General features: G+C 43.1%; 1 protein-coding gene across 1 annotated transcript; it reads left to right on the forward strand.

The window, feature by feature from the left end:
• The first annotated feature begins 313 nt into the window (after positions 1-313).
• Positions 314-9,250, forward strand: uqcrfs1 (ubiquinol-cytochrome c reductase, Rieske iron-sulfur polypeptide 1). The gene is made up of 2 exons (XM_072518169.1): positions 314-597; positions 8,472-9,250. Exons 1-2 carry the CDS (start codon positions 387-389, stop codon positions 9,080-9,082), a joined length of 822 nt encoding a protein of 273 aa, XP_072374270.1. The 5' UTR covers positions 314-386; the 3' UTR covers positions 9,083-9,250.
• The last annotated feature ends 13,224 nt before the right edge of the window (positions 9,251-22,474 follow it).

Consider the following 22,474-nt stretch of genomic DNA (forward strand, 5'->3'; position numbering starts at 1 on the left):
ACACAACATGCATTTTGAACCAAGAACAGAGGACGCAGGAAAAACTCAGCATATGCTAGATGAGAAACAATCCTTTGACCCTTGATCAGATCATGCATTTTTAACATTTTTTGTATTTATTGCAAACTTCCCCAGTATTTTGCTTGTGTGCAAACATTGTACACCAGGTCAGAAGTGTCACAATTCCGTGTTTCCCGCTTCTGCGCTTGCGAGGTGCCTGCTGACAGCTGCAGCGCTTGCGCAGTACGTGCTGACGGCGGCAGCGCTTGCGCATTATTGGCCGATCCAGCGCCTGCGCATTATTGGCCGATCCAGCGCCTGCGCAGTGGCCGCTTCCCTCTCCTCTGGGTTAAGGTCGTTTGGAGGCTGTTTCCCGGGTCCCCGCGATGTTGTCGCTAATCTTTCGCTCCGGGCCTTTCGCCCCGTATCTGTCCGCTACCACTTACACCGTGGCGCCGCAGCTCAAGCCGCTGGTGCCCGGCCTGGTGTCCAAGGCCGATGCGGTGATCGTGGACCTGAAGCGGCCGTTCCTGTGCAGGGAGTCGCTGCAAGGCCAAGCGGCCCAGAGCGGGCCCGTCGTCACCGCCGGCCTCAACGGTGAGTGTGGCGGGAGTGAGGGAGCGCGGCCCGGCTCGGCCCGGAGTCTGGAGAGGGAGGGAGTTTGCTCAGTGAGTTCCCCTGTCATTGCGAGGTTGCTGAGGGGAAGGTCACCGAGGCTCCCGGGCCCCACTCTCCTCCCGGGCCTGGGCTTCACTGACCTTGTGCATTGGGAAGTTGCGATCAGCCGGCCAGATAAATATGCAGCGCATATAGAACAAAGAAAACTACAGCACAGGAACAGGCCATTCGGCCCTCCCAGCCTGCACCAATCTAAACTTGTTGCCTATTTTCCAAGGATCTACTTCCCTCTGTTCCCCGCCCGTTCATATATCTGTCTAGATGCATCTTAAATGATGCTATCGTGCTGCCTCTACCACCTCCGCTGGCAAAGCGTTCCAGGCACCCACCACCCTCTGCGTAAAAAACTTTCCACGCACATCTCCCTTAAACATTCCCCCTCACCTTGAAATCGTGACCCCCCCTTGTAATTGACACCCCCACTCTTGGAAAAAGCTTGTTGCTATCCACCCTGTCCATACCTCTCATAATTTTGTAGACCTCAATCAGGTCCCCCCTCAACCTCTGTCTTTCCAATGAAAACAATCCTAATCTACTCAACCTTTCTTCATAGCTAGCACCCTCCATACCAGGCAACATCCTGGTGAACCTCCTCTGCACCCTCTCTAAAGCATCCATATCCTTCTGGTAATGTGGCGACCAGAACTGCACGCAGTATTCCAAATGTGGCTTAACCAAAGTCCTATGCAACTGTAACATGACCTGCCGACTCTTGTACTCAATACCCTTCAGATGAAGGCAAGCATGCTGTGTGCCTTCTTGACCACTCTATTGACCTGCGTTGCCACCTTCAGGGTACAATGGACCTGAACTCCCAGATCTCTCTGTACATCAATTTTCCCCAGGACTCTTCCACTGACCGTATAGTCCGCTCTTGAATTGGATCTTCCAAAATGCATCACCTCGCATTTGCTTGGATTGAACTCCATCTGCCATTTCTCTGTCCAACTCTCCAATCTATCTATATTTTGCTGTATTCTCTGACAGTCCTCCTCGCTATCTGCAACTCCACCAATCTTAGTATCATCTGCAAACTTGCTAATCAGACCACCTATACCTTCGTCCAGATCATTTATGTATATCACAAACAACAGTGGTCCGAGCACGGATCCCTGTGGACCACCACTAGTCACCCTTCTCCATTTTGAGGCACTCCCTTCCACCACTACTCTCTGTCTCCTGTTGCCCAGCCAGTTCTTTATCCATCTGGCTAGTACACCCTTAACCCCATGCGACTTCACTTTTTCATCAACCTGTCATGGGAAACTTTGTCAAAAGCCTTACTGAAGTCCATGTATATGACATCTACAGCCCTTCCCTCATCAACTAACTTTGTCACTTCCTCAAAGAATTCTATTAGGTTTGTAAGACATGACCTTCCCTGCACAAAACCATGCTGCCTATCACTGGTAAGTCTATTTTCTTCCAAATGTGAATAGATCCTATCTCTCAGTATCTTCTCCAACAGTTTGCCTACCACTGACGACAAGCTCACGGGTCTATAATTCCCTGGATTATCCCTGCTACCCTTAAACAAAGGGACAACATTAGCAATTCTCCAGTCCTCCGGGACCTCATCCGTACTCAAGAATGCTGCAAAGATATCTGTTAAGGCCCCAGCTATTTCGTCCCTCGCTTCCCTCAGAAACCTGGGATAGATCCCATCCGGACCTGGGGACATGTCCACCTTAATGCCTTTTAGAATACCCAAAACTTCCCCCTTCCTTATGCCGACTTGACCTAGAGTATTTAAACATCCATCCCTAACCTCAACATCTGTCATGTCCCTCTCCTTGGTGAATACCGATGCAAAGTACTCATTAAGAATCTCACCCATTTCCTCTGACTCCATGCATAAATTCCCTCTTTTGTCTTTGAGTGGGCCAATCCTTTCTCTCGTTACCCTCTTGCTCCTTATATACGAATAAAAGGCTTTGGGATTTTCCTTAACCCTGTTAGCCAAAGATATTTCATGACCCCTTTTAGCCCTCTTTATTGCGCGTTTGGGATGTGTCCTACTTTCCTGATATTCCTCCAAAGCTTCATCAGTTTTAAGTTGCCTAGATCTTATGTATGCTTCCTTTTTCATTTTAGCTAATCTCACAATTCCACCCGTCATCCATGGTTCGCTATTCTTGCCATTTCTATCCCTCATTTTCACAGGGACATGTCTGTCCTGCACTCTAATCAACCTTTCCTTAAAAGACTCCCACATTTCAAATGTGGATTTACCATTAAACAGCTGCTCCCAATCCACATTCCCTAGTTCCTGCCGAATTTTGTTATACTTGGCCTTTCCCCAATTTAGCACTCTTCTTTTAGGACCACTGCCGTCTTTGTCCATGAGTATTCTAAAACTTACGGAATTGTGATCGCTATTCCCAAAGTAATCACCAACTGAAACTTCAACCACCTGGCCGGGGTCATTCCCCAATACCAGGTCCAGTATGGCCCCTTCGCGAGTTGGATTATTTACATACTGCTCTAAAAAAACTCTCCTGGATGCTCCTTACATATTCTGCTCCATCTATGCCTCCAACACTACATGAGTTCCATTCAATATTGGGGAAGTTAAAATCTCCCTTCACGACCACCCTATTGCTCCTACATTTTTCTATTATCTGTCTACATATTTGTACCTCTACTTCACGCTCGCTTTTGGGAGGCCTGTAGTAAAGTCCCAACAATGTTACTGCACCCTTCCTATTTCTTAGCTCTACCCATATTGCCTCTGCTCGAATCTTCCATAGTGCCCTCCTTAATCACAGCTGTGATATCATCTCTGACCAGTAATGCAACTTCTCCATCCCTTTTACCTCCCACTCTATCCCTCCTGAAGCATCTATACCCTGGGATATTTAGTTGCCAATCATGCCCTTCCCTCAACCAAGTCGCAGTAATGCCAATAACATCATATTCCCAGGTACTAATCCAAGCCCTAAGTTCATCTGCCTTACCTGCTACACTTCTTGTATTAAAACAAATGCACCTCAGACCACCTGCCCCATTGCGTTCATCATCTCTTCCCTGTCTACTCTTCCCCTTAGTCACAATGAGCTTATAATCTAGTACCTTACTGGCTTTAGTTGCTGCCTCTTTACTGACCTCTAACTTCCCATTTCCCTGCCACATTAGTTTAAAACCTCCCCAACAGTGTTAGCAAAAGCACCCCCTAGGACATTGGTTCCAGTCCTGCCCAGGTGTAGACAATCCGATTAGTATAGGTCCCACCGCCCCCAGAACCGGTTCCCGGTATAGGGAAATCATTCGGCCAAGCTGATACTGCACTGCTGACTCTTTACACCTTCAACTCTTAAACGGTGCTCCATGGTGCCCAGTATCGCTTTAGGCCCAAAAAGGCAACATGCTGTGGATGCTGGAAATCTGAAATATAAACAAAAAATGTTAGAAATATTCAGCGGGTCCGGCAGCATCTGTGGAGAGAGAAACCAAATTCATGTTTCAGGTTGGAACCGTCCATCAGAATCCTTGTTTAAAGTCACTTAAATGATGTACAGTCCACTTGCAACTTTTGATGCCTAGATGGGGGGGAAAAAATCACATCTACCTGCATTGTAGACCCTATTTAATTGTTCCTTAATCTTGGCTGTACTTTGCCAACGTTCAGAATTGTTGGTCTAATCTGGGTAATGGTCAAGTCTGCGGGCCTTCTTGTGGGACTGCTTCTGGGGTTGGCACAATCCATGCTCAGTTTCAGGATGAGAGAGATTTTTGGAAACGATTAATCTGGCTCCCTACATTTTTCTGGCAATCTAGTTTGTGCTTGAATAACCAATTTGGCACTGAATTTTTTTTTTAGAAATTTGGAGGATCATTCCTTCCGATTTTAATTGTTTTAAATTTAAATCTCTTCATGCCACCCTATTTTCCTGTGTCCATTTTATTTTCTTTGCCTAATTTGACATTGCATTAAATATGCCTTCGTAAGAATTATTTGATTTGGTTGATTGAGCAGATGCCCAATGGCTGTTTTGGTTTTCTAATATCACTGAAGTTCCAGTGTAAGAGCCGAATGTCAATGCAATGAATGGCTGTTCAATTGGTGACAGCATACACAATGCCGATTTGGAGGGAGAAGTTTTAAGTGGCATTACAAATATGAAACTACTGTAGACAGCTCCTCGGGCTCAGTAGTATCGTTAACCCCTTAAGTAGTTTGACTGATTGATGTATTCATGACTTCCACTGCCACCTATCAGTTTGTGAGGTAGTTGGAGCTAGAAGCGTAACAATTTAGCGACTGCCACTGAAATAACACTGATCCTTTTCTGTTTGGCATTTCAATTGTTGAATCATAAAATACAACAGATGTAAATGTTGTCTCAAAATTGTATGCTGTAAGTTTTCCAGCCCCAAGTACCTTGTTGAGTTCTCATTAAATTCTATTTTTTGGGGGATAACATCCTGGAGGAGATTGTACTTATTAGTTTGTGCAAAATGCAATAGAGAGGGTTGCCTTTAAGTACATTCATATGGAATTTACCTTCCATTAACACACATTAAAACACGTAAAGAACAATAAATATGAATCACTGAGAATGTCATTTGTAAAAAATTGTACTCTATTAAATTATTCCAATAACCTACAGGAACCTGAATTATGCAAATTGGGTTTGTGGCTATATGCTGCACCTGTTTGAACCAGTTTGAAATGCTTACACAGTATACTGTTTCTGATTCTTTTCTTTCCACCATTCCATCTCAGCTCTTGCTTTTCTAGACATTTTATCTTCAAATCCCACCTGTGGCTCAATTGGTAGCACACCTTTTTCTGGTTCTGGGTTGAAGTCCCACTCCAGGGCTTGAGCACAGCAATCTAGGCCGACACTCCAGTGTAGTATTGACATGTCCTGCATTCTTAGGGGTGTTGTCTTTTTGATGAGATAGTAAACTGTGAGGCCCCATCACCCAGCTTGGCTGGGTGTAAAATATGCCATTATTTTGAAGAAGCGCAGGGAAGTTATCCTTAGTGTCCTGGCCAACATCACCAAAACAGATGATCTGGTCATTAGCATAACACCGTCATTGGGAGTCTGCGGCATGCAATTAGCTCTTGTGTTTTCTATATTCGGACAATGAATATGCCTCAAAAGCAATTAATTGGCTGGAAAGCTCTTTGAAACACGTGATAGTGGTCAAAAGCGCTGTATAAATGCAATTCTTTTCCGAAGTTTTCATTGGCTTATCACCCTTGTCGTCGGCAAATTGTTGTCTTGACTATTGGCCAAATGTTTGCTTACTTGCTCCTCGCCACCACCCCATCTGAAGCATATTGAAGGTACCTACAAATACATACTATTAGACAGCGATGCTAAACATGAAAGCTTTGTAATTTGAAGAGTTAAATGTTTTAGCAAGGAAATTATTGTCGATAAACTTGAATCTAACACCCAAATTTATTGTGAACTGGAAAGATCTTTTGAGTTTTTGAAATGTCACTCAACTTTCTGAATTTAATGTTGAACCTGATCATTTGTACTGTTCCCCACCAAACTAACCCCCCTCCCCATGCTCCTCATTTCAACTTTCTCATTAATTGGGCAGGCAAAATAGTGACAGATGGGGTTTAGCACTAGCACGTGTGAGGTCATCTATTTTGAATCAAAAAGGATAGCTTTGAGTATTAATTAGAGTAAAAAGTTAGAAACAGTGGAGGACCAAAGAAAGTTTAGGCTCCATGTACATACCACTAAAATTGGTACAAAATAATAATAATGGAATGTTAGCCTTTAAAAGCAGAAGGCCAATATGTGTGAACAAGAGAGCTTTGCTCTATCAATTGCATAGAGGGGAGGACATTTTGCTACAGCGATAAAAGCCCGGATAGATCACATCTGGAGTATAGTGTGCAGTTCAGCACACTGTACCTTAGAAAGAACAAATTGACCTTAGAAGGAGTGCAGAAGGAGAAGCAATAGATGAGGTGATTGACAGATGGGTTTAGTATTAGCATTCAAAGTTCAGCTTAACTGACATAGTGATTTGCTTAACAGACATAGTGATTTGGATGTGGTACTGCTGGAAAGGTAGTACGCATGCCCCCCCCCCCCCCCCCCCAAACATGCAATTAGATGTATTTAAATTACAGCAAAGTGAGAGCTGACAAGTAACACTGTATCGTCACGACTGTCCAAGATTTTCTACTCTGGGCTGCCTATGTATATACTATGGATCCTTGGCCTACCTGCAGAGTTTGGTCAATGATCCCATTAATTTCCATGTACCTCAAACTGTGGTTACAAACATTTTTGAGGCAACAGTACTAAACAGCCCTTTTTAAACCCCCAGACTTAGTTCAAATAAGATAATCAGTAAGAAATATCAGCAAAAAAAACATTGGTCTGAGCTTGGTTGGTTGGATCGCTAGAAGTTGTGAGCCAAGACTGTCATAATAATAATCACTTATTATCACAAGAAGGCTTCATGAAGTTACTGTGAAAAGCCCATAGACGGCACATTCCGGCACTTGTTCGGGGAGGCTGGAACAAGAATTGAACCCGCGCTGCTGGTCTTGTTCTGCATTACAAGCCAGCTGTCTTAGCCCATTGTGCTAACCAGCCCCGAATGATCTAGAAATCTTGAGTTGTAAATTTTCCTTGCGCACTTGCAGAAAATGGACAAGAGTGATTGGGCAGCTCATTTGACACTCTAACATTAATAGATATTGAGCATTGGAAAATGAGAACAGGCTGCAAATTTACTACTGCCACAAATGAATTTGTACCACCTTAATGCTAATAGGTGTACTTAATGCGTTACCCAAAGTATCAATGCAATCATAGCATTTTATTTCTAATGTAAACTCAATCGTTAATTTTGAAGTTCAGTTAAATTAACATTCAAAAATTGGAAAAATTATGTAAGTTACAAATGTTTCGTGTTGCATTTTATACTTGTTTTTAGGTAGTGAAAGAGAAAAAAACCTAGGGCTGGATTCTCTGTTTCTGCAGATAAGTGCTGACGCCGGTGTGGGACCTGTGGTGTTTCACGACCAGTAAATTGGCACAAGAGGATCCGATTATGGTACCAGTGAGGGGCTAGCACCGGTGCCGCGTGAAACGCCTGCGGATCGTGCAGAAAATGGCCGGGTCCTGGGCTACGTATGCGCACGGCTGACGACCTGCTGTACACTCACTGTAAACATGGCGCCAGCTGTGCGCGTAACCTGACCCACAAACAGCGACCCCACCGCCCACCTTCTGACCCCAGTCCCCCCCCCAGCCCACTAGACCCCCTCCTCCCCCGGCAAGAGGCACGGATCCCGGCCGAGTGTGGCGATGCTGGACACAGTCCGTAACTGGCACACCTGGTTCCCGGCCGAGGAGACCACAAATGCCCCACGCATTGGGAACTTGGCCAATCGGGGGCAGAGCCTCGCGCGCGCCTGCTGGTGACGTGCCAACGCATGGCGGACCGCCGTCAAACCGCTGCCGCCCCCGATTTCGGCACAAAAATCAATTCTCCGCCCAATCGGCAAACACTATTTCGACATTGGGCTACAGAGAATCCAGCCCCTATTCTTCAAATCAACACTTCCTTGTTGAGCAAGAGATGCTAATGATACTGATACAAGATTAGATTTAGCAGGTATGAGAACGCTATGCAAAGGATTAGTGAGGTTTTATATTATCTACTGAATGCTAGAGGAGAACAAAACATCTAAATGGGAATGACACGATTTAAGCTTTAGCAAAGTGAGATCATTTGTAAAAGTATCACATTGAGGGTCTGTTACGAGAATAATTTATGTTTTGACTTTTTATTTCGCACAGTTGCATCCAGAGTTCGATATGCACACAGCGATATTAAAGTTCCGGATTTTTCTGACTATCGACGACAAGGTGTTCAAGACCCCAGGAAATCCTCACAAGACAGCGCTGATGTCAGGAGAGGGTTCTCCTACTTAATAACTGGAACCACAGCTGTTGTAGGAGCCTATGCTGCAAAGAATCTTGTCAGTCAGTTTATCTCTAGCATGAGTGCCTCTGCTGACGTGTTAGCATTGTCTAAGATTGAAGTCAAGCTGAGTGAAATCCCAGAAGGCAAGAACGCCACCTTCAAATGGAGAGGCAAGCCTCTTTTCATCCGCCATCGTTCACCGAAGGAAATCGAGACTGAACAGGCAGTAACATTAGCTGAGTTGCGAGACCCAGAATTAGATGCTGACAGAGTGAAAGATCCACAGTGGATGATTGTTATTGGTGTTTGCACTCACCTGGGCTGTGTGCCAATATCCAACGCTGGTGATTATGGTGGCTACTACTGCCCCTGCCATGGATCTCACTACGATTCATCAGGGAGAATCAGGAAAGGCCCAGCTCCACAGAACCTGGAAGTGCCACCATACGAGTTCATTAATGAGGATCTTGTAGTTGTAGGTTAAAGTTATAAACTTTCAGTCAAGTATCCTCCAGTTTTACTGGTATGTCATCTGCCCTGTTGAACTGAACATTTTTAGCAACAACTTGTTACGGTAATCCTTCCTATTTTGGAGTGCTCGGGAGAATAGTGTAAATCAAGTTCGACATCAATAAATATCCATCTTGCTTCAGTCAGCAATTGTGGTCAAATTTTTTGCAGAATATGTCTTGTGATTCCAGCGTTCAATGGTAGAGATCAGAATCAAAGAATTTTAAACTTGCAGCTGTGTGAGTCACTTAACTCTGATTCATAAAATCATTTCATAAAAGGTTTCATAAAACCTTTCGTCAAAATTATAGCCATGTTGAAGTACAATGAAATTGTCCTTCTGCAAGCATGGTTTAAGTGCTTCTTGCTGTCAGATTTGTCTTGTACTGTGCATGGTAAATTTACAGAACCAGTTTATTTTTGTTTGAAACAAGTTGCATCCTACTGAAAGATGATATACCTGTCATTTGTTTCTACGTATAAAAAAAGTAGATTAGGATTCTGCTGAGTTCAAAATGTCCCCTGTAAATAATTCCAACAATTCATGCAATCTATTTTCAAAAGCCAGGCAAATTAATCAGCTGAGCTTTAAGTGTTTTATAAGAAGCTTGCTGGTTCCTAATTGTCAACAAACCTATGTGCATCAGCCTGTAAGTGAGCTGGAATTCATGGTAACTTCATTGAAAATCTGTTTTGTTTTTAAAAACATTTTCTTCAATAAAGTAAAAAGACCACGCTAATGCATCTATTGCATATGTCCTACCCACCTCCACCAACCCAAATCAAAGCTTTTACAAAATCCTCCATAAAGCTGTGCCTAAAGCACTGGTTTGCAGTATATTTGAATAGTATACTTTTAATAGCCTGGCACTAAGAAATACCTAATCTCGTGTTGGTAAATTTCATACAAGCATTTTCCTTGGGACAAAATTTAAGTATATAGATGCCGGAGTTGTAGGTTAATTACACCGTTTCAAAAATGTGACCAATATCCAGAAGATTTACTTTTACTTATTTCAAAACATTAGGTGACCCTTCACTTTTTAGTAGACACCTATATACATGGTGTATTCCGTTGTGGAAATATGGCTGGAACTGTAATTAAATCTAACCTGAACTGGATTTTTTTTTTTTGGAGGGACCTAATTTGAAAACTAATGTAGAATGCATGTGCTAATTCATTTGTGTCTTGTGATGATTGTGGCATTTAGAATGTCACAGTAACTTCATTGCAGTGTTAATGTAAGCCTACTTGTGACAATAATAAAGATTATAAATTATGAGTTTAAATTGGCCTTTATCACTAGGATAGGAAGAGGGAAATCATCTACCGTTTTCATTTCAGATTTAATGTTTTTCAGGAAGTTTCCTGCTAGTTCCTAATTGTTAATAAACCTACCAGAAGCACGTACACATGTTGATATGCAAGAACGTTGCTGGTGTTGCCGCAGTTAATTAGCCCACTTCGGACTTGCACACAGAATGACAATTTGGCTACCCCCAGAGTGCAAGGATCAGTGTTTAAAAGATAATGACCCATTACATCTTTGTTTCGTGCTGGCATGCGGAGAGTGCATGCACGCATGCACATTGAGACTATGCAGACATCCCGGTGCACGGGCATGTGTTCTGCGCACCAAGTTCAAATCTATAGAATCTCTACAGTACAAAAGGAGGCCCTTTGGCCCATTGAGCCTGCCCCTATCCTCCGAAAGAGCACTCTACCTAGGCCATTCCCTACCCTATCCCTTTAACCACACACATTGATCATGGCCAATCCACCTCACCTGCACATCTTTGGACTGGGATGAAACTGGAGCACCTAGAGGAAACCCACGCAGACAACGGGAGACACTTACAAATTCCACACAGATAGTCACCCAAGGCTGGAATCGATCCAGGATCCCTTGCGCTGTGAGGCACCGTGCTAACTGCTGTGAGGCCGACTTCCGATCCGGTGTTTTTGAAGCCAAAAATTTTGCTGCATGCGCTGCACCGAAGTAGCTGAATGCTACATCATGGGACAGCACTAACTTAGCCTGCTTGCCCTGATGTTAGGTAAACTTGTTTATTTGCACTTTTTTGTTCTTGCTCAGAATCAGCGAGCAGAGGCAGAGAGGATTTGTTGGGTGTGTTAATCTTTTATAATAGCGTTTATGAGATGTTTAAAATTCACAGAAAGTGAAAGAAAGATATATTTTTTTAACTTTGGTTTGTCATGAGGCAGTTAATTCCATTAAAGGAACTATAATGGATTGAGTGGGTTCCTATCATCAGCTAAAGTACATTTGGATTTTGCGATGTGTTTAAAGCTTTTTTTTAAGAGTCTGTAATGCAATGTTGATCTTTATAAGCTTCAGTGATTTCTTTAAATGCTTTAGGAATGTTTAATGCCTTAGTCGACATTAACAAACCTCCTTTAAGCTAATATGAACTATCACTGACAGGTATTGCAGAATCTAGTGCAGATTCAAAATTTGGAGTCATGCTCTACCACTGCTGATGCATCACACTTTAGCTTGGCTTCAATGTAGGCACAGGGATCATGAGTGAAGAGTCAGGTCACATGTCAGACTGGTGAGGAAGGGACTTTGTTAAATACCCCTGAGAGCATACAGGCAGAGGTTGTCATATGAAATTATATAATATATCAGAGGAGATATGTTCCAGGAGACTGCACTTAAGCAAGGAAGCAATGGGACGCCTTTGTGAAATGTTGAAGGAAAAACTGAAGCAGAACTCCAATTGCCGCACTGCCTTAAAAGTGGAGATGAAACTCACGACAGTGCTAATTTTTTTTGTCTGGGTCATTTCAACGAGACATTGATGACACGTGTAACATTTCACAAAATACTGCAAGGACCTGCAATCTCCAGCTATCTAATGCAATTGATCGTAGGGCGTCAAGAATTTATTATTTTTTGATACATTCCTTGTGAAGTTGAAGGACAGTTCCATCACATTCCGAAGGATTCCCAAAAGTATGGAACACATTGTATTGAAGACGCCAAGAAATGACACTGCATCATTCATCAACAGGAAGGAGTTCCATCCTTTAAATGCAATGGTAGTGTGTAATGCACAAATGAGGACCCTCAGTGTAAATGCCCGTGACTCATTCGTCCTTGCAAACTCAATGTTACACCAGGCCATGACAACATCACCAGGAATTGCAGGTTGGTTACTGGGATGTCCATTGAGAACATCGCGTATGATACTATTCTGGAGGACCAACAATGAAGCATGGAACAATACAACTGCGCATCAGGTGGTGGAGAGGGCAATTGGTGTTTTGAAATCATTTTTTTGATGTCTGGATAGGCCGGAGATAGTCACAAAGATTGTTTGCCCTTCAACTGGACTAAACATTCACCTGGAAGATAACTTGCCACCAGAAATGGAAGAGCTGGAGGAGGGCAATATGGAGCCTGATTCAGACATAAGCTGGGGCAGGTGTGCAAACACAGACTCTGGTGACATAAGGGCAGTTCAAGTTCGCCTGGCAGCTACTGCTTTTGAACATTGAACCCTCCCTCCCCTCACCTGTCCTCGCCCCTATTTACAGAAGGACAACAGAACCGTTGTGTTCAATAAAAAATATATTTTATTGATTGTTGTGTTAAAGGGAGAAAATATATTTTATTGCAAGAAATTTGGAAAAGTTGAGGTAGTTATTAAAATGTTGAACAGTAGCTGCTAGTGTTAAATGTTAACATGGTATCAAAGTTTTGTATTTGTAACATTTATGTTCATAAATATTTTCCATTGAACTTTACAAATTTCTACAAATGTCATATTGAAAGATCAAAACATAACATTTAATTATGAGATAATTATAAATGAATAACATAGTTGAAATAAACAATAAGAAACACAAATTAAAAAACACAGCTTAAAGCAAAAATTGCCCGGGGCTTTTTGAATTTTATGACCAGGTCAGAACCATCTTGTAACATAATTTTATGACCCTTCTGCAGATCTGAAAGGAGATGGTGTTATTTACATTTTGTACTGCTTAAAGAATCTCCATTCTGAGAGGTTCTGACTTTTCACCCCAACTAAAGTTTGTTGCCATATTCTAAATTAAAGCATATGAACACTTTTAAGCATGCCACACATAAAAGTTATATCGTAATATAGGGCAGATTTAAATAGTTTCACAGATCTAAAAAAAATACCAAAACCTATGTTCACTTATAAATATTAAATTGTCATCGATCATAAAAAAAATTAAAATTACTTGAAAGGAACTAATAGCAATAGCACTGCCTATTTATCAGAAAGAACCAAAAAAGTAAAATAAACTTCCACATACATTTAAAACAGCTGTGAAACCTGTTCCTTTGGTAAGGCCACATTTGGAGTACTGTGTACAGTTCTGGTCGCCTCATTTTAGGAAGGATGTGGAAGCTCTGGAAAAGGTGCAAAGAAGATTTACCAGGATGTTGCCTGGAATGGAGAGTAGGTCTTACGAGGAAAGGTTGAGGGTGCTAGGCCTTTTCTCATTAGAGCGGAGAAGGATGAGGGGCGACTTGATAGAGGTTTATAAGATGATCAGGGGAATAGATAGAGTAGACAGTCAGAGACTTTTTCCCCAGGTGGAACACACCATTACAAGGGGACATAAATTTAAGGTGAAAGGTGGAAGATATAGGAGGGATATCAGAGGTAGGTTCTTTACCCAGAGAGTAGTGGGGGCATGGAATGCACTGCCTGTGGAAGTAGTTGAGTCGGAAACATTAGTGACCTTCAAGCAGCTGTTGGATAGGTACATGGATTACGGGAAAATGATATAGTGTAGATTTATTTGTTCTTAAGGGCAGCACGGTAGCATTGTGGATAGCACAATTGCTTCACAGATCCATGGTCCCAGGTTCGATTCCGGCTTGGGTCATTGTCTGTGCGGAGTCTGCACGTCCTCCCCGTGTCTGCGTGGGTTTCCTCCGGGTGCTCCGGTTTCCTCCCACAGTCCAAAGATGTGCGGGTTAGGTGAATTGGCCAATGATAAATTGCCCTTAATGTCCAAATTGCCCTTGGTGTTGGGTGGAGGTGTTGAGTTTGGGTAGGGTGCTCTTTCCAAGAGCTGGTGCAGACTCAGGGGGCCGAATGGCCTCCTTCTGCACTGTAGATTCAATGATAATCTATGATTAATCTAGGACAAAGGTTCGGCACAACATCGTGGGCCGAAGGGCCTGTTCTGTGCTGTATTTTCTATGTTCTATGTTCTATGTTCTTATCTCCAATATAAACCTGCAGTTTAAACCCCTGCCCTCAAATGGCCGTTCCCTTAGTTTCCCCATCTCTAAGGGGCGTGGCTACATTTATACTGCGTCATGCCGGGGCCTACGTTGGAGCGCTGGTAAGTGGACCTTGATTATCAATGGGCCTTGGCTTTCCATCGATACATGGAAGGTCTGGGTTGTAAGATTATCATATGGCATCTGGGTCAATTCTAAAGAAGTATGACTTATATATACAATGAACAATCTTTGACAATGAGACATTTTGATACATGAAAATCGCTTATCGTCACAAGTAGGCTTCAATGAAGTTGCTGTGAAAAACCCCTAGTCGCCACATTCCAGCACCTGTTCGGGGAGGCTGTTACGGGAATTGAACCGTGCTGCTGGCCTGCCTTGGTCTGCTTTCAAAGCCAGCGATTTAGCCCTGTGTTAAACATGTATTATTATTCAAGTATTTGCATAAGCAACATGCAGAAGAATGTTGCAGCAGGATCACTGTTGATAATTTCCTCCCCTCTGAACTCTTTAAGAGCTCCATCTAGTGGTTTAGCTAGTGATTGCAAAACATGCCTGCAGTGCAAATTAGTTTAAATACCAGTTAAAACAAAATTATAACTGATCTGTTTGGAGTTTCACTGTTGAAAATTATATTCTCTTTTGTTTTCTGATGGTCCCATCTTCCCTGCTGCAGCATGTTTCATTTAATCTGCTGCTCTATGACACAGTGGTAGCACTGCTGCCTCACGGCGCCAGAGATCCGAGTTAAGTTCCAGCCTTCGGTGACTCTGGATTTTGCACGTTCTCCCCTACTTAATATGAGCCCATGGTGTTGGGATAGTATATTAGCATAGATAGAGGACTGGCTAACTGCTAGAAGACAGTTGGGATAAGAGGGACAGTTTCAAAATGGCACTAATGGAGTAACTAATGGAGTGCCATCATGATAAGCGCTGGGCCACAATTATTTACAATATATATATTAATGGCGAGGGAAGTGAATTATATATGCCAGGTTTGCAGATGACAAAAATACGTGGGAGGGAATGTAATGAAGACACGAGTCTACAGAGGGATATAATCCTATTATTTATTAGTGTCACAAGTTGGCTTACATTAACACTGCGTTGAATTACTGTGAAAATCCCCTAGTCACCACACTATGGTGCCTGTTTGGGTACACTGAGGAAGAATTCAGAATGTCCAATTCAACTAACAAGCATGTGTTTCGGGACGTGTGGGAGGAAACCCACGCAGACACGGAGAACGTGCCGACTCTGCACGGATAATGACCTAAGCCGGGAATCGAATCTGGGTCCCTGGTGCTGTGAAGCAACAGTGCTAACCACCGCTATTGTGTTGCCATAGGCAGGCTAACTGAGTGGACAAAATCTGCACAGATGGAATACAATTTAAGAAAATGTGAAATTATGCACTTTGGGCAGAAGAATAGATGAGTTGAATATTACTAAATTGGAGAAAAGCTGCAGCACAGGGATTTGGCAGTCCTTGGGCATAAATCACAAAAAACTAACATGCAAGTTCATTAGGTAATGGGGAAGACAAATGGAATGTTAGTCTTTATTTCAAAGGAAATGGAGTATAAAAAATAGGAAGGTCTTGCTAAACTATACAAGATACTAGTTAAATCATATCTGGAATATTGTGAACAGTTTTGGTCTCCTTATCTAAGGAAAGATAAATTAGCATTGGAGGCAGTCAAGAGAAGGCATGCTCGGTTGATCTCAGGTATGGAGGGGTTTTCTTATGAGGAGAGATTGGGCCTGTACTCGCTGTAGTTCAGAAGAATGAGAGGCAACCTTATCAAGACGTAGGGGGCTGGATTCTCCATTATTGGGACTATGTACCCACGTCGTCGTCAAAACTGGAGTTTCACGGCAGAAAAACTGGCGTGATAGGGCCACAAATTCCTAGCACTGCAGGGGGCTAGCAGGGACCCGGCGTAGATCTAGCAACTTTTGCTGAAGATACGGGCCCCCGCACTTACAGGTTGGAGGCCGCGCACGGCAGCGGCCTGCAGCGGAAGCGCCGTGCTCCATGACGGACTCAGACCGGACTCTAAAAATAAACCCCCCGATTGGCCGCACGCCCGACCCTGTCCGCCCACGCAAACACTTCCCGGCCGCCTACAGGGCCCCCCTTGCCCTCCAACCGGCCTTCCCTCGACCAGAGCGGCCGCGGACTGAGTCCGCAGTTGCCACTCGAGTATCCCGCCCAGCGGGACCACATTAGATTCACACCGTCGGGACTTAGGCCGATCGGGGGCAGAGAACGGCAGAGTGGGCATCTGGTAATGGCCCCAGGTCGGTCCTAGGTGGCGTGGCGCACTTTTAGAGTACGCCGCTTTTAGGGGCCCGCAGAATCGGGGAACTGCGGCCGGTCCAGATTTTGTGCGGGACAATGGATTCTCCGCCCCCGTGCTGGCTGTGATTTTGGCGTCGGGATGCGGAGAATCCAGCCCAGGATTCTCAGGGGTTTGACTGGGTAGATTCTGAGAGGCTGTTTCCCCTTATGGGAGAGTCTCGGACCAGTGGGTATAATCTCAACAAGGGATTGCCCATTAAAAACAGGTTAGGAGGAATTTCTTCTCGGAGAGTAATGAATCTGGAATTTACTGCAGAGAGCTATAGAGGATGGGTTATTAAGTACATTCAAGGCGGAAATAGATTTTTAATCAGGGAATCTAGGGTTATGGGGATAAGGTAGGAAAATGGAGTTGAGGATTATCAGATCAGATCAGCCATGATCTCATTGAATGGCGGAGCACACATGATGGGCTGAATGGCCCACTGCTCCTACATTTTATGGTCTTGATGAATTTTCATTTTAACTGACCTGTTTTCACATTATGTGCCCAATTAGATGGAGAGTCAACTACTTTTCTCTACCTCATGGTGTACATAATTTCAAATTTAAGAATGCCTTCAGTACACTAATTGGTTTGTAATTCTCAAACCATGCCACTGAATGAAGTTGTTATTTCTGTGAATCACTTTGTTTTGAGCAGTGGATAGTCATTAAGAACTGTGTTAAGTCTGGGTTGGCGATTTCATAAAGGCTCTCAATGTGAGAATGGGAGACTCAATTCTTTTAATCTAAACCAAATTTAACTTATCTCTGAATTGTAAAATTATTGTCTCCGTAAATGAAAAGTAATGGGAGTAATCAGATTAAACCACAATGTTCAACTTAAACCTGGAAATTAACAATTAACCAGCCAAAGTGTAGATTGTTCGTGCTTTACAAGTTTCCCATAGGGTGTAGACATTGGTAATACATCAAAGTTGTTGTTATGCTGTGTATGGACCATCAGTAGAATGTATTCCTGTGTTAATATTAAATATTTAAAACTTGGGGGTAGACAGCATCAGCGATAACTTGTAAAATGCATTTAAATCATCCTAAAATTTGCTGTATTTCATGTGTGCAATTACAGTCCAATGTCAGCTTATTTTACTGCTCATATATAGCTTGAAATTAATTTTATTTCCTGTCACTAGTTTGTGTAATTTTTTGCCCTTTACTAATTTTATTCTTGTAATCATCTTCCAAAAGCCTATGGAATAAATGATTTACACTTTTATTATGTTTGAATTATAAAATTAATCTAAATTAGCAAATGGCTCACTGGCGAAAAAGATGCTCCTGTTTAAAATAGACAAAACATTCAACATTTTTCATGGAGTACACTGATAGATTTAACATTTTTATACTTTGTTGGACAAAATTGAATTTGGCGGATAAGGGGTTTGTCCTTGACAAATGGGGAATGGGACACTTTCCACCTTCACTCAGTGACCACAATAAAAATTTCCACGGCCAAGTGTGAAACAAATGTGCATTTATTCCACCAAATTGATGCGACATCAGTCCTACCAAGAGGTCATCCTGTTGTATGTCTATAACATTGTTTCACTTTCTTCAGCAGTTAATTTCATCGCTTTTCAATGGAACTGACAAATTGTGGGCAGTTTTCTGCTCTGCTCCATGCCTATTACAACCCCTTAAACTTATTTTACTTGGGGCAATACAGCCAACGTGAAATAACTTGTGCTCAACCATTGTGTCTAATCATCTCACTCCGATGTTTCATACAGTGAGCTAGATATTTCCTAACAGCATTACAAAGTGTTGGATGGTAGTTCATTGTACAACTTACAGTGCAGAAGGAGGCCATTCAGCCCGTCGAGTCTGCACTGGCCTTTGGAAAGAGCACCCTACTTAAAGCTTCAACTCCACCCTACCCCTGTAACCCAGCAACCCCACCTATCCTTTTTCGACACTAAGGGCAGTTTAGCATAGCCAAGCCACCTAACCTGCACAACTTTGGACTGTGGGAGGAAATCGGAGCACCCGAAGGAAACACACGCACACATGGGGAGAACGTTAAGACTCCGCGCAGACAGTGACCCAAGCCGGGAATCGAACTTGGGACCCTGCAGCTGTGAAGCAACAGTGCTAACCACTGTGCTATGGTTGGTTGGATTCTTCCCCATCACATCAGTACGTTCATATAAACCCCATATTGCTGCTTAATGAAAGGTTTGATTTTACTTATGCACTCACATGTTTCTTTGGAAAGATCTGTAAGGTACTCTAAAGGTAAATTCAGAGGTTGGATTGATTTTTGGCCATATCCTTGAGGGAAATGGATTGTGGATTGAATTTAGAAATAGAAAGTCTAATTATATGAAAAAGCTAAATCCAAGTGACCACAACCTGGATAAATGAATCCAAAATCTTATGGATGAGGTCACTTGGAGTCTGAAATGTTAATAGGTTGAAAATCGTGAGTGCTCAACTTCGTGATGTGTTGCTACACTTCCCTCACCACTGTACCATGCAGACTCTGGTTTGGGAATTGAAGACTTTCAGATCTTTAGGGATGCGTGACTGGGATGCTTTTCTGCAGTCACAGTGGACAGAATCCATTTGACCGTATCCACGCCTTTGCATATGGGGTTTTCAGCAGCCGACTATAATATGGCGTCTGATGTTCAGATGGCATATTATTAAGGATGCTAGATATCATTGCAAATATTATTGGAAAAAAACATTGGCACAGAAATTTATAACACATTTCAGCATGAATATTTACTTTACCCCCTCGGTTATGATAGTATGGGGGTGAATCTATGTGGAATTATGTCCCTGGTTCCCATTACATCATTGCCAAACTCATTACATAAAACGTGACCTGGGAAGAAGCTGAGAATCAGGATTTTCCATTATTTTCATAAACTCCATTCCTTCATACTTGAAATTGAACTTAATCGGCTTAAAAACCTACTTGTTACATAAAATAGATCGGTGTAACTCAATCTCACTACAGACCTCATCAATGTACGAACTCATAGATCATTAATGATAGAGTTTCAAAGTCTAACAAAATCAAGAGGAACAGGAATCAGGTTGGGGGGGTAGAGGATGGAGTTAAAGCCAAGAATCAGCCCTGATCTTAATAGCAGAACAGGCTTGAGGGGCTCTTTGGCCTACTCCAGTCCCCATTTCTTGTTTTTAAGGTTTGGAGGGCTGAGCTTCATGCTCCAGCACTAAAAAGTGACTCGTAAATTAACATACGAAAGATGGGTGAGGAAAGCATGTCTGTATAGGAATCCACTGGTTTTCTATAAAATGAAGTTCATGACCAAACGATTTGGGAAATCATGATTATGCACTTGGCCCCTTCCCCATCTGATTTTTCTGTTTATAGTTGTGCCCAAGCGATCCAATCGTTCCAGGTAAGAAAACAGGGCAAGGTGTTTACAAATCTCTTCCCCACATTTGGCATTTGGCCAGACCCTGACTGTAGTTGTGTGGCTGGGTTAATACTACTTACCCCAAAAAACTGACATTGAGGAAGAGGTAGATGCTAGATCCAATGTATTATTAGCTCAGCCTTGAGTAAATAACATACTCATGTTTTCAAGAATCGAGTTATCAGACTGGCACTAAACTCAAGCGATCGAGCAGTGGTTTCCCCCATGCTTTCTCCATGCTGAAGTTTGAAGAATTTAGAGAGGCCGAACAAGGCCCTCGAACAACACCAATGCTGTCTCAGAAGGATCTTCTGAATGAAGTGGGACGATAACAAACATGAATGCCCTCCAAGACAAAATGATAATAAATAAAAGCAAATTACTGCGGCTACTGGAATCTGAAACCAAAGAGAAAATGCTGGAAAATCTCAGCAGGTCTGGCAGCATCTGTAGGGACAGGAAAGAGCTAACGTTTCGAGTCCAGATGACCCTTTGTCAAAGCTATAAGGCAGAGAAAATGGGAAATATTTATACTGTGGAGTGGAAAATGAAAGATGAGTCATAGCCACAGAAACCCAGGGAAACAGGGTGCTAATAGCCACAGAAACCGAGGGGAAAGAGTGCTAATGGCAGTGACAGCCAACTTCATGGCATCTTGGGTGGGTCTGTTGCACAAGAGGGGAGGGCTAAGGTGGTAGGGGATTCAATTGTAAAGGGAACAGACTGATGTTTCTGTGGCCGCAAGAGGCTCCAGGATGGTATATTGCCTCCCTGGTGTCAGGGTCAGGGCTGTCATTCAACAGTTGGGGAACATACTGAAGGGAGAGGGCAAACAGACAGATATCATGATACATTTTGGTACTAACGATATAGGCAGAAAAAAGGATGAGGTCCTGCAAGCAGAATTTAGGGAGCTAGGAAGTAGATTATAAAAACAAGACCCAGAAGGTAGATATCTAGATTACATTCAGTGCCACGTGCTGGTGAGTATAGAAATAGGAGGTTAATCCAGATGAATGCCTGGCTGGAGAAATGGTACAGGAGGGAGGGCTTTCGATTTCTGGGACATTGGGCCCGTTTTGGGGGATGGTGGGACCTGTACAAGGCGGACGAACCAAAATAGGATCAGTGTCCTTGCAGGGAGGTTTACTAGTACTGCTGGGGAGAGTTTAAACTAACTTGGCAGAGGGCTGGGATCCTGAAAGGTTCAGCAGCTGGAGATGCACATCCAAAATAAGAAGAGACATCAAGTGATGCATAGACTGTCTGTTATAACCTGCCTGCTTACCATTGGCTGGGGACTAATGACAATCCCACAATCCTGTGGGAGTATGAGCTTCCCCAATGAGGGGGGCGGAGAAACCATTAGTAAACTCCATGTATAAATAAAGCTGGCCAGTTTGGAACCAGCAGGAAGGAGTGTGCAGCAAGGGAAGTTGCTGCTGCTGTTATATATATATGTTATTGTAAATATATGTTATTACTTTGTATCCTTAAAACTCGTGCTGGATTCTTCGTGGCCCTCACAAAACTGTCTAGACCAGTTAAGTCAACACCCTGACTTGGAAATATATCGCCGTTCCTTCACTGTCGCTGGGGCAACATCCCGGAATTCCCTCCCTAACAGCACAGTGGGTGTACCTACACAGGGACTGCAGCGGTTCAAGAAGGCAACTCACCACCACCTTCTGAAGGGGAACTAGGGATAGGTGATATTTGCTGGCCTAACCAGCGACGCCCACATCCCGTAAATGAATTTTAAAAAACATTTTTTTTTAAAGCTAGGGCTCCTTGATGCCGTACTTGGTCAAATGCTACCTTGATGTCAAGGGCAGTCACTCTGACCTCACCTCTGGCATTGAGCTCTTTTGTCCATGTTTGAACCAAGGCCAGTCTTGTAGCTGTACTGGAACAGCTTGGCTAGGGGTGCAGCAAGTTCTGGAACCCAAGTCTTCAGTACTATAGCCGGGATGTTGTCAAGACCCATTGCCTTTTCAGTATCCAGTGTCTTCAGCCATTTCTTGATATCGTGTGGAATGAATTGTATCAGCTGAAGACTGACATCTGTGATTCTGGAGGAGACCGAGGTAGATCATCCAGTCGGCACTTCTGACTGAAGATTTTTGCGAATACCTCAGCCTTGTCTTTTGCACAGATGTGCTGGGCTCTTCCATCATTGAGGATGGGGATATTTGTGGAGCCTCCTCCTCCAGTGAGTTGTTTCATTGTCCACCACCATTCACAGCTGGATGTGGCAGGACTACCGAGCTTAGATCTGATGCGTTCGTTGTGGAATCGCTAAGCACTGTCTGGGATTAGAGTACTTAGGTTATTTTTGACAGGTGC

This window comes from Scyliorhinus torazame, chromosome 10 (genome assembly GCF_047496885.1).
Source record: "Scyliorhinus torazame isolate Kashiwa2021f chromosome 10, sScyTor2.1, whole genome shotgun sequence".
NCBI classification, from domain to species: Eukaryota; Metazoa; Chordata; class Chondrichthyes; order Carcharhiniformes; family Scyliorhinidae; genus Scyliorhinus; species Scyliorhinus torazame.